The 15,417-nt window shown below is 32.7% G+C and overlaps 1 protein-coding gene and 1 long non-coding RNA gene across 3 annotated transcripts; both read right to left on the minus strand.

Moving 5' to 3' along the window:
* Nucleotides 1–2,438: 2,438 nt before the first annotated feature.
* Nucleotides 2,439–8,079, minus strand: LOC132628215 (probable serine/threonine-protein kinase PIX13). Of its 2 annotated transcripts, none has more exons than XM_060343976.1 (6): nt 7,827–8,079; nt 7,018–7,349; nt 4,888–5,023; nt 3,965–4,101; nt 3,719–3,842; nt 2,439–3,340 (listed from the first exon to the last, which is right to left on the minus strand). In XM_060343976.1, exons 1-6 carry the CDS (start codon nt 7,894–7,896, stop codon nt 2,886–2,888), a joined length of 1,254 nt encoding a protein of 417 aa, XP_060199959.1. In that variant the 5' UTR covers nt 7,897–8,079; the 3' UTR covers nt 2,439–2,885. The 2 variants fall into 2 exon arrangements, with proteins under 2 accessions (XP_060199959.1, XP_060199958.1); XM_060343975.1 differs by having other exon boundaries at nt 3,965–4,104; nt 7,827–8,078.
* A 2,662-nt stretch (nt 8,080–10,741) lies between these two features.
* Nucleotides 10,742–13,371, minus strand: LOC132628217 (uncharacterized). The gene is made up of 3 exons (XR_009578070.1): nt 13,084–13,371; nt 12,367–12,420; nt 10,742–11,212 (listed from the first exon to the last, which is right to left on the minus strand). It is a non-coding gene; the product is annotated as an uncharacterized LOC132628217 (long non-coding RNA).
* Nucleotides 13,372–15,417: the final 2,046 nt, after the last annotated feature.

Consider the following 15,417-nt stretch of genomic DNA (forward strand, 5'->3'; position numbering starts at 1 on the left):
GACTTTTTCATTAACGCGGGATAATACTAGAGCCGACATATAATTAAGAGCAAAAATTGCACAATTTCAAATAGCTAGTACAGGGACAAATTTGATCAATAATGATAATAATGACAAGATAGAATTGCATGTTAAATAGGGACTTTTTGATCATGCTGAATTGCTGAGGCATGATGGGTTTTAATGTTATTAATCCCCAGAGATTTACATTGTACTATAAGAAGACAACTTTACATCTATGGGCTCAATAGTTAAATGATTAAGCATGCAGTTCCTTTTTTTTTTTTTTTTTTTTTTTAAATTTTTTGGGTCGAATCTCAACTTTAAGTTCAAGAACAGTACTAGTACAAATTCAACTCTATTCTTAAAGGACTGCACACACTTAGACGCATGTTTCTGCAATTAGTAGACTTTAGCTTTGGGATTTGAAAAATGATTATTATATTATATGCTTTCCCTTTTTGTTAAGGGAATGTTTATTATTAAATTCATCATGCTATAATCTTCATTATACTTCCGGCGGACATGGATTAAAGTTGACAAAAATAAACGGATGTATATTTGAATGCAACATATGCATGTGCAATCGAGCACAACTCCTTTTTTTTTTTTTTTTTTTTTTTTTAACCTCACCGTATACTATAAAATTATTAAACATGTACATATGTATTGTGTCCTAAAACAGTGTCATCGAAAAGGTAGTATCTTATTATCTATGTACTCGATTAATAAACGCTAAAGGTTCTTTTAATAAGTTAAAATTAGACATAAGCCGTATGTTAATTACTTTTAACTTATGATTTTTCAGCTGATATTCAATTTATTTTAACCAATTTTTTTTAGTTATAATAATAGTTCTTGTGATTCCCGAAATGCTCTTCTCAAAACAGAACTCTTTAACTCCTCCCCGAATTCTGTTTCCATCATCCCTCAATCTCTTTGTTTAGATCCTTTTTAACTTAATCTTTTAAAGTAGCTTAAAATGCATTTAAGCCAATTTAAGAACAAATAAATTTTAAATTTTCAGATGAAACTGAGAACTTATTATTTTTGGGTAGGGTTCCCTTTGACGTGCTATATAGGAAAGCAAGTGTGTTTCATGGGAATAATTAGAGGCCTGCAATTAATTGACTGCTGAAAAGACCGTTGAACTACCCTCCCAAAATGATAGAATTGGCACTCTCTAATCATTTCTTACTGCTATGTAAATCATTAATAACACTTTTGAGTAATTTTCAAGCAACTGTATATGACCCCATTACTCTTACTCCTATCTCTAGAGCCCATTCGTCTACCTATTCTGGGCTGATGATACTTTTCGGAGAAATAGATAACGAAAATTTATATAGCTTAGTCTAATCACTAGTTTGAGTTTATGATTTAATTAGTGTCATTAACTATCTGTTAGTTGTCCAAATAATACAAATTAACGAAAATTCAAATTTCTGGCATTAGAAAATGACATATCATTGCCGCCCATCATTTTGCCACGGTGTAGATGTCATGTGAATTTTTTAATTAAAAAATCCACGCTGTCATAACCTATATTTTAAACAAAAACAATTAACTAAACTTTAAAAATAAAAGATGGAAAGTAAAAACGGCTTGCTGCAAATCATATGCACAAAGGAAACTTTTTTCTTTTTTTAACCGCTAGAGAATTAAAACTGCCAAGGGTTTTGATTTGCCGCAGTACTACTACAAAAGCCGGAATCTAACGAACTCTCAATGAAATATCTTCAAAAACTATATGAAGATCAAAACTCTAACTTTAATATAACCTCATAGATTCTGCTTTTGACATTTCAAAAAGTCGGTCGAGATGAGGTTGGAGATCACATTTATGCTTAAATATTATGTAAGAGCTATCAAAACATGCTTCTCGTCATCGTAGAAAATTATCTCCATTTTTTTGGGAGACACAAAATTCGACTTATTAATAGTATCTATTACGATCAAGTAGCAATCTCCCCGATATGCTTCATACATACTTTGAACTACAAGAATATTTAGGGCCTGTTCTGTTCGGAAAGCCACCCAGGTAATTGGAATTAGATGTAATTGAGTGTAATTACACAGTTTGGCCTGTTTGTTTAATCAAGTAATTACACAGTTAGATGTGAATTGGGTGTAATTACACTCTCCAATTCTCGCGGGGGGGGGGGGGGGGGTTGAGAATTGGGTGTAATTACAGAGTTACTTTTTAGTTTGTTTCTTTTTTGTAATAACACTACTGTATAATTACTACCCTAGTAATTACACCAATTCCAATTAAAAGGTGGCTTTCCAAACAGGCCCTTAATTTTTTTTTTTTTTTTTGTACATACCCCTACAATCAATCTACTTGGCCCTTACTGAAAAAAAAAAAATCTACTTGCCCTTTCTTAGGAGAGAGTGACCCAAGGGATAAAGACAAGAAAGTAATAAAGGCAAATCAATGTTGAAAAATATGATACATGATCACCCTAGAAATGGATCCAAAAATTTAAAATATACAGACAAAAGCAATACAATCATATCTATTCAGAAGAAAAGGCAAGTTAAATGGGCCTAAAATAAAAAGGTAAACATTACAGTGATAAGTGGAATTGCCCTTTTTTGTTGACGTTGACTATCTTCAGTCTGAAAACAGACACATGCCAGCTATCTCATGATTACCTAAGACCATTCCAAAGTACCAACAGGTCTCAGTGGGCCCCTTAAATGGGCCTTGTTTGGATAAAAGTTGGACTGGGCCTATAGTGTACACAAGCCCACAAATTAAAAAACAAAGAACATTTGTGACGGACACATAAAGATCTTTTGTGAAATGGACCATATAACTAAACGAACATTTGTAACAGGCCATTTAACCGATAAACTCATTTGTATCTCCCTTTCGAGTTTCAGTAGCTGCGGTTGATAGGAGCATGATGTGCTTGATTGCCAATGTAATTACCACTACCCGTTTTCTTAACGTGTAGAGGCGACCGATGCCCAGAATTGTTGTGATTTCGATGTTCCCGAGCGGTTTTCTTTTCTCGCGTTCTCATCTTGATACCCTTACATTCTTCCAAACACTCCAAAATTTCTTCCATGGAAGGTCTAGTTTTAGGATCAGGCTCAAGGCATTGTAGTGTGATTTCTGCTATTTGATATGCAGCCTTTGATGGGTACTGTCCTTCTAGCCTTGGGTCCATTATTTTCCTTAGCTTCTTTTTCTCAGATAACATGGGCCTGGCCCAAGCCACTAAATCATGCTCCCCAGTGGGCCTGTTAAGATCCAGTACTCTCCGGCCCGTAAGTAATTCTAGTAAGACTACTCCAAACCCATATACGTCACTCCTCACGTACAAATGGCCTGACAAAATATGAGGTTCCATAAGACTTTTTCAATAATGAATAAAAAGGTATAATAATCAAGATTTAAAAAAAATTAAATCAGGATTAAAGACCAAAATAGTTGTTGAAAATAATATGCCAGATTTTCCGGCCAATATTAATAAATTAGTTAGGTATATGTGTTCTTGGAATTTAGTGTTTGGATACTAAGGAGTTCACATTTATTTCATACAGGTTGATTTTTTCACTAATGACTAGGTCAAATCTGCAAATGTGTGAACATAGAAAAGTCTGGGGAAATAATATAATTTTAAGAAGTCAAACGTAAGCTGTGATTCTCCCAATAAGCAGATGGTCTAATTTATAATCGAGGTGTGCATAAATTTGCTCAAATTACCGGTAGCCATGTACTCAGGGGCAGCATAGCCATAAGTGCCAACAATTCCAGTGGTCACATGTGAGTCACCATTTTCTGGACCCATCTTAGCTAGTCCAAAATCAGAAAGCTTTGCATTATAGTCCTGTCACAAGAATCATATTTCAAACCAAACATTCATTAGTAATTGTACGAACTGTATTTTTTTTTAATTTAAAAAAAAAGAAAAAAAGAAAGCTAGAATGGTAGAGAAGTAAAGAAAATTACCGCGTCCAGTAAAATGTTGGCAGCTTTGAAATCACGGTAAATAACTTGCTTCTCTGTGGTGTGTAAAAAAGCAAGTCCTCTTGCTGCTCCTATTGCTATGTTCAACCTTGTATCCCACGACAATGCTTCTGCACCTTCTTCTAATATATACAATATCCAAAAATAGTGTTATTACATCCTGAATTAAAAAAATAAGAGTTCAACCACTATACACCTATCAGATCACTTAAAAGATAACTACAGATAATTGTCTATAATAAGTAGGTTTGGACATGCGATGTCATATCATGATATGAAATCAGCATTTGGACATGCAATTTCATCTCATTAGATGAAATTCCAAATTATCCAAAAAGGCATGATTTGGGATTTGAAATTTTGATTTAAAAAAATATAAATGTAAAATTTGATCCAGACGTTTATATTTTGTAAAAAAAAAACCCTTAAGTTGGTAGATATATTGTTCGTACCATGTGGGAGGATTATATTAAAGACTAGTTACATTACATTTATGTTAAATTTTTCTTTTTATTGAACTAAAGTTTGATCAATTGATGTTGTATTTTTTAGAAAGGACTTCTAGTAGCGTATTCATTTTATTATGAACTATGATTTACTCATTTAGTTAGATTGTATAAGATTTTTTTTTTTATGGTTTTCGCAATTTGTGGGGTTTTTATGTTTATAAAAAAAACTGCAACTTAAGAAATCCAAATTGCATATTCAAACAAGCTTATATTTCATTTCATGATTTCGTCTCATGAGATGAAATCATATCCAAACGGCTCTTAAGAGGAACTTGTAATATGAGAAAATAAGGCAAGTAACCTTTACAACATATTTTATATAAATTGTTGATGTGTATAAATTAAATCAACCAGGTTGACAAAGTTATAAGGATTAGTAAAATAATAAGGGCTTACTTCTGAAAAGATGACTTTCTAAGCTTCCTTTCTGCATGTGTTCATACACAAGAAGGAACGTTTTTTCTTCCCAGCAATATCCAATTAGTTTAACTAGATTCGCATGACTAAATTTTCCCAGAAACTTTACTTCAGCCTGCAAAAACAAATATTAAATAATCAATTATCCATAGATTACAATAGATATTTTCTTATAGCCATCGCTATTTTAATGATGTAATGATTTATGCTTAATCTAATAATTTAGTAATCAAACTGTTGAATCGTTGAGTAATCGATTAAAAGTGACATAATAAATAGGAAACAGAAAGACGAAGAAAAAAATGACAATTTTACCGTTTCAAATTAGAAAGTTGACTCATAACGTTGACTTCTGGATTTCAAATCAGGGCTTGTTTCTTGTGTTTGACTTAATAAGTTTACCCTTTTTCAAATCTCCTTTCGAGTCAATAATTTAACTTTTTTTTTAACCTAAAAATAACTATAGGTAACTATTCAAAATAAGTCATGAGATTAGCTATCTTAAAAATAAAACAGACAAGTTGTCATAATATGTTGAATTGTACCGTGTATATAATTTTGGACATAAGATAAATTTTTTTTCTGGTATTCAAAAATAAGACAGACAAGTTATCATAACATGTTGAATTGTACAGTGTATATAAGTTTGGATATAAGATAAAAAAATTCTGATTTTCATATGTAACGGCAATGACTGTCTAGAAAGGTAGAATATATGTAGAACTTACCCTACCATTGTGAGCCGGAGAGGCAAGAAAAAGTATCAATTTCATTCTCGTATAATTTTGATATTTGTGTTGAAGCGGTGATATTTCTTCTTCGTGACTTAAATTTGATGGCCATATTTTCCACATTGATAGTACGGAGAACCACGTGGATACTTTAAACAAGTCAAGCTATAGAGCACATACAATATACTATAATAATTCTATAATATAATAAAAGTAATTGAATTCTCAAACCAATCACAAGTTTGACTTTGACTGCTCTATTTTATTGGTTTAGAATTTAATATCTCTAGTGTTAGGTTATTTTTTACACAGTTGTAAATTTCCCATTGGTCGAACGTCATGGCATGTATATCCTTAGTTTTCATGAACGTAAAATATGGGAGAAAATAAAATAGAAGGAATTATGCTGATCAATATTGCTTTATGAATAAGAAATGCATAGACCACCAAGGGTGTAGTGCGATGTTCAAAATAACTTTAGCTTCCACTAGAGATCTCGATTTTGAGCGCAAAATATGAAGGTGCATTAGCATAAATGACCTTTTCTAAGATTAAATTTTAAATTATGTATTCCGTCAACATAGTGGACTAAATTCGTAAAGAGAACTTTCAAAGACAGAATTTAGCCTTTAAAAGTGTATTTTGCAAAAAAATCGAGGTCTTGAGTTTTGAATGCAACGAATGAGGGTGTATTAGCATAAATGACTTTTTTCGAGACCATCTGTAAAATCATGTCTCCCGTTAGCTTAGTAGCCTAAATTTGTCTACAGAAAAAAAATTCATTCAACTATTTTAAATGTGATATTTAGCCCACTGGAAGATAGAATTAAAAAAGGTGCTCCAAAAAAATATCATGTGGTGCATATAATATAGGAAAAAGGGTCAAATTTACTATTTTGCTATGTGAAAATAATCGATTTTACCCTCCATTACTATTAATAGAAAATACTTTTGCCCTTACTTAAATGATTCACATATACCCTCCTCCTTTAGGGTTGTCCAAGGTGGAGCTTAGGTGGCATGTCACCTCAATCTAAGCTGATTTTAATCTCTCCCCACCACTTGTTCTTCCCACCACTATCTGTTCCTTCTCTTCCACTGCCATTATCATCTTTAAACATTGTTCTACTCATTTAGTCAGCTTACTCAACTGACTTTGAATTAGTCAAGCAGCAGCAGCAGCACAACAACAATAATATATTCAGCGTAATTTCACATGTGAATGGGAGGGAAGAATGTACGTAGACCTTATTCCTACCTCAATTAAGAGATAGAGAGGCTGTCGACTGTGAATTAGTGGAGCCAATAAATTTCAGATATTATACCAAAAAAAAAAAATTGCATGGGAAACCAACGAAGATATATACGAGTAACAAACCTGCCATTCCTTGAGACCTTGTACACTCTCAGGATTTGATTTTTTAACAGCAACTGGCATACCAACTCCAACTTTTGAAGGAACAAATGTTTTATCATCAACCCATCCTTTATATACTGTACCAAATCCTCCTTCTCCTAACACTGTATCGGGTCGAAAATTCCTCGTTGCACTCTTCAATTCTGCTAAAGTAAACATTTTTAAATTTGGAGTAATTATTTTCCCACTTGCCGGAACTTCCACTTTCGCCGTATCACCGCCATCACCGCTAGGCTGCGCCTCCACCGTCCTTGTCTTACTTGCCGAAGGAGTACTAACATGTTTCTTGATCACTAACAAAGGATCAAAAAGCATAAACATATAATTAGAGTATGAAACTTTTTCTTTGGTACAATCAAATTAGGAAACAAAAAGGGTACTCTCGAACAGTGGTGGTGACGTCAAAATTTTCAGTAAGAAAATTTAAAATATAAAGAAATAAACGCACGAAAAATTCAAGAAATATCAACATATATATATTTTTTATTTATTTTTTACCTTATATATATAAAGTGTAATTTTACGGCAAAGGGGTTCGGATTGCGCCAGACCGGCCCCTTGCTTCAGACCTCCATTTACTTTTAGACAATACTTTGACCAGGTACGAAGTTTAAGAATGAACGAAAACATTTGGTATACATATATATACTATCCCATTTTTGTAGCTAATAACAACAATATGAGTTTTCAATTATAGAAACTGAAGGCGTTCTTTCTGCGACATACTAACAATGACGAACTGATATATAAAGAGAGTATAGAGTAAATACCTGAAGGAGGGCTAGAAAACTTGGAAGTGGGAGGAAGAACATCTACAGGTTTTGGCCAACAATTTCCCATTTTTTCTTCAGGTTTTCCTTTGTTCTTTCTCTAATATTTTTGGGAGAACAAGTTGCGGTTCTGCTACTAATTAATAGTAACAATCTTTATGGTGAATAGCTTGTAGTTTTCTTGAGGTTGTGGTGTGGATTAATTTCTTAGAAGGAGAGAAGGAAGGAAGGAGGAAAGATAGTTGGCCAAATGAAAACTGAGAGACGTCTTTTATATTCGCACTGCATACAAAAAACAAAGACTATTCATACACACTTCGATGTATTTTTTAAATTATTGAGAGTACTACTTTTTGGTTTTATGGAGTTATTCAATTGTATCCTCCATACCCATCCCTCTTATATCTTGGCCAATAAATTTTCCTAACAATATTTTGTTCGATTTTTGATATTTATATCGATTAATTTAAATTTACGCCGCATAAAATTTATTATAGAGACACTTTATTGTGAAAAAAAGGATAGTCTGTTGCACAAAGCATTCCGCGTTAGAAGGGTCCGAGGAAAGGTCACACCCTGAGGGGTGTGATGTAAACAGCCTCACTGGCTGCTTCCACAGCTCAAACTTGTGATCGATACATCTCAAAAAGACAACTTTACCGTTGTTGTGTTGCTCCCTTTCACGCACATTATTACAACAACAACACACCCATTGTAGTCCCACAAGTGGAGTTTGGGAAGGGTAGAATGAATGCAGACCTTACCCTTACCTTGGGAGGTAGAGAGGTTGTTTCCGAAAGACTCTCGGCGCAAGAGTGTACGCACTTTATTTTATTTTTTAAAATTATACTACTTTTGTAGTTTTATGGGCTTATTCAATTGTTTCCTTTGCAACCAACTCCTCTTCTGTTGCCCAATAAGTTCCTCTAACTACTTTTTTTTTTTTAAAAAAAAAAAAAAATTCCCACCTTATGTTTATGTTTGATATTTTTTTGGAATTTCGACTAATTCAGAACACACTGCATAATTAAGATAATTCTTACAAAGTAAAATTTACAGATAGCCGATTTTTAGCTCCTATAATAGAAAACAGCCAGTATCATGTAGTTTCAAATTTCAGAGATGAAATTCCACAATATGATCATGAAGTTTTACTTGCAGAATTTAAAACTCTATAAAAATGGCTATTTTTCAAAGACAGGATCAAAAAAGCGACTACATGTGCACTGTTTCTACCTCATTAAAAAGAAAACGTTCTTTATTAGGATTTTCTTCATTCCAAAAAATTGAACCGAAATTTTTATTTAAGCGTGGACCCGTTCTAGCTAACAAGACTTGGGCGTCTTCTTCGGATCTAATAAAGATAACAGTAGACATGAGTGTCAACTTTTCAGCTATATAAATTAGTAGGACTACAGTATTAATATTGTAATCTAAATTTATCATATTTAATCTAAGAGATGATGCATTTACGTTTAATTTTGACATGTGAAAGTTAGTAACTGATTCATTTACTTGCTTTACTTTGGAAAAAATTTCTTCTAGATCATATCCCAATGTTAATTTTATAGACTGTTAAATAATAGTAGAAAATGTTGTTTGGACATATTGCAAATATATTCTTCGCCATACCAAACATATTAACATATTCTTAGGAACATTAATTTATTTTTCCTGATATCTATCCTCTGCTCTGTTTTTAATTCTAAAAAGGGGATTTGTGGAAATTTAAAGTAGTAATTAGTTTATAAGTCAGTACAAATTAAAGTTGAAAATGCATAGTAGTCGTCTGAAGTGGTAGTACGCAGACTTGATATATACTCTGTGAATTTTATTGAGGTTCATTAACTATAGTGGTTTAGCATTTAATTTTCTTTTTGTTCTAATTAAAATATTATCTCCTTTAGCTATTTGCTTTTATTTTAATTTAATTTTGTTAATTTATTAGCCTTTTCACGACAATTCAGATGAAATTGTCGATTCCTAAGAACCTTATACTACAGTCATCTTGTATTATGTATTTTACAAGTTATTTCGAGTACTGTTAATTCTTCTTTGAATAAAATAAACAACCAAAGTTTCTCTAAAAACACACATGCAAACTGCAATGGAAACAAATTATTAATTGTATATATATATAATATAATATATGCACTCAAACAAGAAAATATTGATTCTTATAGTAAGAACGGTGCCTTAATAAGACAAGATACCTGAAATTAGGAGTTTTCTTTTTCTTTTCTTAAAAATGGTGCGTATAATTAAAAAAGGAAGTCAACTATACCGTGTCACACACGTCGAACATATGTACCATAAACAAATCTTCGTGTACCTTCTAAAATTGATTAAATGCGTCAGGAGTTATAAATATAACACTGATCCTTCGAAATTTAAAAGAAATTCTTGAACTTTAAACTCCCATTAAATCCGGAAAGTAAATTCATTTATTCCACATTCTGACAAGTGATAAATTGCAAGGGCCATTTACCATATATTTACTTCTAACATTGAAGAAGCAAATATAAATTTTGAGTGTAATTTTTTTTTTTACACTATCAATGAGTTTTAACCTATAATAGCATAGCTAGTTAATTATCAATGTTTATATTAGAAATTCACTTGCGTGACTTCATACGTGACATGATTGTGTGTGTATATATTCTTTAAACCGACTTAAACTTGTGATGTTAAACTTCATAAATTTTCATCTCAAATTCTCAATAGATCCCGTTACATTTACGATTTAACTTATATAAACTAATGGTAAAGAACTTATGTTGTGAAAAATTAACTAGTTGTCACGACCCAACCCCGTAGGCCGTGACTAGTGCTCGAGCTGGACACTCATATGTACCTGTTAACTATAATCATCCACAACTAGCATAATACAAACTTATCAATACCAAGGCAAGACGTCGTCTCAAAACTGTCGCATTATTTAGACGTATCACAACAACCCGTCTCCTTGGGAGGTACAACTTTCAACAGACATTATAGTACATAAGCCGACAAGGCTTTCATAATATATAAGGGAACATCCCCGCTATAAACGAGCCGACAAGGCTATCATAACACATTACTTCTCAAAACACACACATATATATATATATATATATATATATATATATATATATCTACGCAAGCCGACAAGGCTGCCACTACGAATGGGAACGTCCCAAAACATAAGCTATATAGACACAACTGAACAACATCGATACACAACCCACACATATGTCTACAGACCTCTAAGAGTAACAACAGTATCATATGACGGGACAGGGCCCCGCCGTACCCCTGGATAAAATACATATACACCACAAGAGAGCTCTCCAAGATAGCTGAATAGGACTCCTAACCTGGCGGGTTACCAACGTGAGCATCTGTACCTGCGGGCATGAACGCAGCCCCCCCGAAGAAAGGGGGTCAGTACGGAATATGTACTGAGCATGTAAAGCATAAATACAATAAACAGGATCATACTGAAGTGAGGAGTACAGAAAACCAGTACAATAACCAGAAAACCACAAGACTTACCTTTGAATCATAAATCATGGTGTCAATATCAGACTTAACTCGTTATGAAACTTAATGTCACCATTAGAGAATCATCCTGTTCATATGCATATGTATAACGTGTCCCGGCCCTCTAGTGAGGGACTCGGTAAATAAAATCATATCATCATCATGTATATATATATATATATATATATATATATATATATATATATATATATATATATATATATATATATATATATATATATATATAACGTGTCCCGGCCCTCTAGTGAGGGACTCGGTGAATAAGATCATCATGTGCCATCCTGGCTGCCATCTCCATATCATCATATCATCATGTCATCATATCATCATATACATATATATAACGTGTCCCGGCCCTCTAGAGAGGGACTCGGTGAATAATGCAGTGGATCTGTGCACGAAAACATGTCCTGGCTCGGGACTCAGTGAAAGATGTATTGAGGCATGCACGAGCAGAGTAGTGAGAAACCATATGCAAATTAAATCATATCTGAGACTCAATAGAATAATCAAAACGAATCATCATTTGAAAACCAAGACAATAGTCATATCAAATACTTTTCGAATGTCGCTGTGGATTATATAAAAATAGAACCTCAAGAATTATATACACGTATCAAGACATAATAAAATAGTTTCTGGAAATCAAGAACATTAGCCATCCTAGTGGCTCTTTGAATATCATTATGAACTATATTAAATAACGTCTCAGGGATCATAGACAGGTATCAAATCAATACGAGAGAGCTTATGAAAGTTAAGGACATTAGTCATTATAGAGCCTTTAGGAATAGAGACTTATACATACGATTATACTATACAACATATAGAAAGCTCGAGGGCAGTGGCTTAACTACTTTAAAAGCTCTAATATCAAGAAGTGAATAAGAATCATGAATCATATTCGGAACTTATGAATGGAATTACCCCAAAGCTCATGTCATTCATCACTTACGTCTAGGACATGCCAAAAGAAAGAAGGGACAGCTTTACATACCTCACGTCGTTCAAGAGCTCCCATCCAAGAACTTCCATAATTAATATGATAAACCTATAATCGTAAGAATACGCACGTGACTTAAGAAGGCTTTCGTATATCATATATATTAATTGATGACTTAATTCTAAAACGAAACGGGTAGCATCTCCTCTATATCATTAGCATCTCCCAACTTGGTATATCATCCCAACAACAAATAAATCCCAAAAACACAGCATGCATGTCCATAACAACTTCATAATACTCTATAACGAGCGACAAGCTCGAATTACAATCCATATACTCCATGGCACCTTTTCGTATGTTTTCTTCTTAACCTTAAAAATATTCTCAATATGATAAGGGCATCATTTACCACAAATCTCGGCTTTATATCATATATTTACAACAAGAAAAACAGCCCACAACTCCAACTATATCAATTGACAATTCTATTCGTAAGTTCCCGTTTATTTCATCAATTCCTATATCGATACTTGTATACACTTCTTTATTTTCGTATATACATAGTATAACAACAAGCAGGATAACAATAGCTACAGCAAATTTCACGATATTCCAGCTCACTAAATAATTTATAATAACCAACAAACAGTCCATATGATAACAATAACCATTTATCCGATTTCCCGCAATTAATTTCGTAGTTCTCGTCTCACAATTTAACTATGACCTGGACGAATTTAAATATATCTAGTAGAGGAGAATTCTTACCTCATATGCCAAGAAATAATCTCCTTCCACCTTACTTCACTTCGAAGAAAGTCCGGATCCAATAACACGATAAACGAAACAACGAGATGAAAGCGGAGAACAAAACCCGTAAGTTAGAACTTCACGTTACTGCCTGTTGATATTCCTCCTTGTAAGAAAGAGCTGATCATGTACGTATACATGTAGTGCATTGATTATTCACATCTTAGTCTTGGTATCAATTTCATCCAATTCAACGCTATTTGAATTCTTAAAAGCTATTCTATTTGTACGTATACAATTTGCCATAGTCTTTACTTTAAATGTGCTAACAGATTTGTAAGTATACAATTTGTCATGATATTTACTTTACATGTGTCATGTTAGCACTTCATATGCCATGACTCATTCTAGTTGTTGTCCTTTAGTTCAATACGTGGCAAACTCATTTAAGTGGAAAACAATTGCTGTCCATGCAATATACATCCAACAGCCTTAATTAATGCAACAATTAATCCGTACTCTTCCACTTTATTCTATTATTTAATCAATTACCCACATAATTAATTTTTTGATCTCAATTCACTTAAATGGTGATTATTTTTAACATACTTTATATACTCATTACCATAACCGTGTAATATAACACTAGTCCATAACCTCATTTGCCATACATAAAATATTATTTTCAATCATTGTCGTCACATTTTTGTCTTAAATAATTTTGAGAATTCACCCCATGTATACACCAAGTTCTTTGATTTTCATGCTTGAAATGACCAAATCCTCCGGGCTCGAATAAATTTGCTCATTTTTGGCGGTTCAATTTCTTAGTCTAAAAATACGGGGTATTATAGCTTGGACCGTATTTCACTCAAATAAACGTTGAACCTTAATGAAAATTATTTTATCCAATTCACTTGACTTCTAATCCTTTCTATACATCTGTACCATCACTCTAACCACCTATGAGCTTGAGGGATAACCGTGCTTCCGTTACTAATGTCATTTAACTCGCACGCTTCCCAACGCACGAAAATACGGGATGTAACACTAATCCTATTGGGTAATTAATCTATCTTTATTTAGGATTATTAATTCACTTTTTATGGCGGTTATTTGTAATTTTCATTTGATTATACTGTTTAAAACAATTATCCGAGTTACAAATCGCACTTCTGAAATGTGATTTATAAATTTTCTGTAATGCGATTTATAAATTTAATTTCTAATAAGTCATTTCCCAGGCAATCAATTACATCTGTTAATATAAAACAAATGTAAATCGCACTTGAGTATGCATTTTACATATTTTTGAAATTCACAAAAAAAAAAAAAAAAAAAAAAAACACACACACACACAACTGTAAAAATTTCCAGCCGAAATTGCTCAATTTGGAAATATTTTCATATCCTTGAATAAATCAATGGTTGATTAAGTTTTTCCCCCACGAACCACCTCAATTTGAATTCTTGGTAAATTACTGTACTGTTTGACTCTTTTATAGTATTAAATTTTATTTTCTCTTTCAAGAATTAATTTATGTTTATTTTATTTTCCACAATGCGAACTTGTTTTTGATTGGAAAAAAAATAGGGTCAACACCATAATTAAATACTCTAATGTTGTGTAAACCAAGCAATATATGGCTAATGAAAGAGGTTACTACCTCTTTATCAGACTGAATCTATTGGATCTTTATTTTAAGTCTATTTGGGACTTACTTTCCATTTCCAATGGGTACTGTATCTTGGACCAACACATGAAGCACAAAGTCTACTCTTCCATTTATGTATGGTTTATGTTGTCCCTTACCCAAAATATGGGGCACAAGATATTTTGAAAATAATAATGAAATCTCGAAGGATACAACAAACACACAATCTCCATACGTGTAACACATATATGTAAGCAAAACTAAATGGAGAATTCAATTACTAACATCCGATGTCAGCACTATCCTAGAATTTGAAATTTATAAAGTAAGACTCCTAGCTCTGCTTCTGCATGCATGTACATTATGTATGTATGCAGGGTCGAATTTATATTGAAAAAATGGGTCACGTGAACACATGGTCCTTCGATTAAATTCGGTATATTATGTATATAATTCTTGAAATATATCTAATATTAACTGAAGGAACCCATGGATAATTGAGACCTAGTGGAGCACTGGTAAGTGCTATGCTAGGTGGTTGAGGGATGGAAACCTATTTGCTGCACGATTGCATTTAAAAATAAATAAATTATAAAACGACCTTTAATTATGCATATAAAAATATTTACTTATCTTTTGCTCGCCAAGTTGATATCGCTATAAAATTCTATATCGTATCTTAAAAGCAATAGTAAAC

Source organism: Lycium barbarum, chromosome 2 (assembly GCF_019175385.1).
Source record: "Lycium barbarum isolate Lr01 chromosome 2, ASM1917538v2, whole genome shotgun sequence".
Classification (NCBI taxonomy): Eukaryota; Viridiplantae; Streptophyta; class Magnoliopsida; order Solanales; family Solanaceae; genus Lycium; species Lycium barbarum.

Coding starts and splice junctions, on each gene's coding strand:
- LOC132628215 (XM_060343975.1), bottom strand. CDS start 7,896: ATGGGAAATTGTTGGCCAAAACCTGTAGATGTTCTTCCTCCCACTTCC. Junction 5,024..7,017: donor AAGGTCTCAAGGAATGGCAG/GTTTGTTACTCG, acceptor TTGTTTTTGCAG/GCTGAAGTAAAGTTTCTGGG. Junction 3,341..3,718: donor CCCTGAGTACATGGCTACCG/GTAATTTGAGCA, acceptor ATATTTTGTCAG/GCCATTTGTACGTGAGGAGT.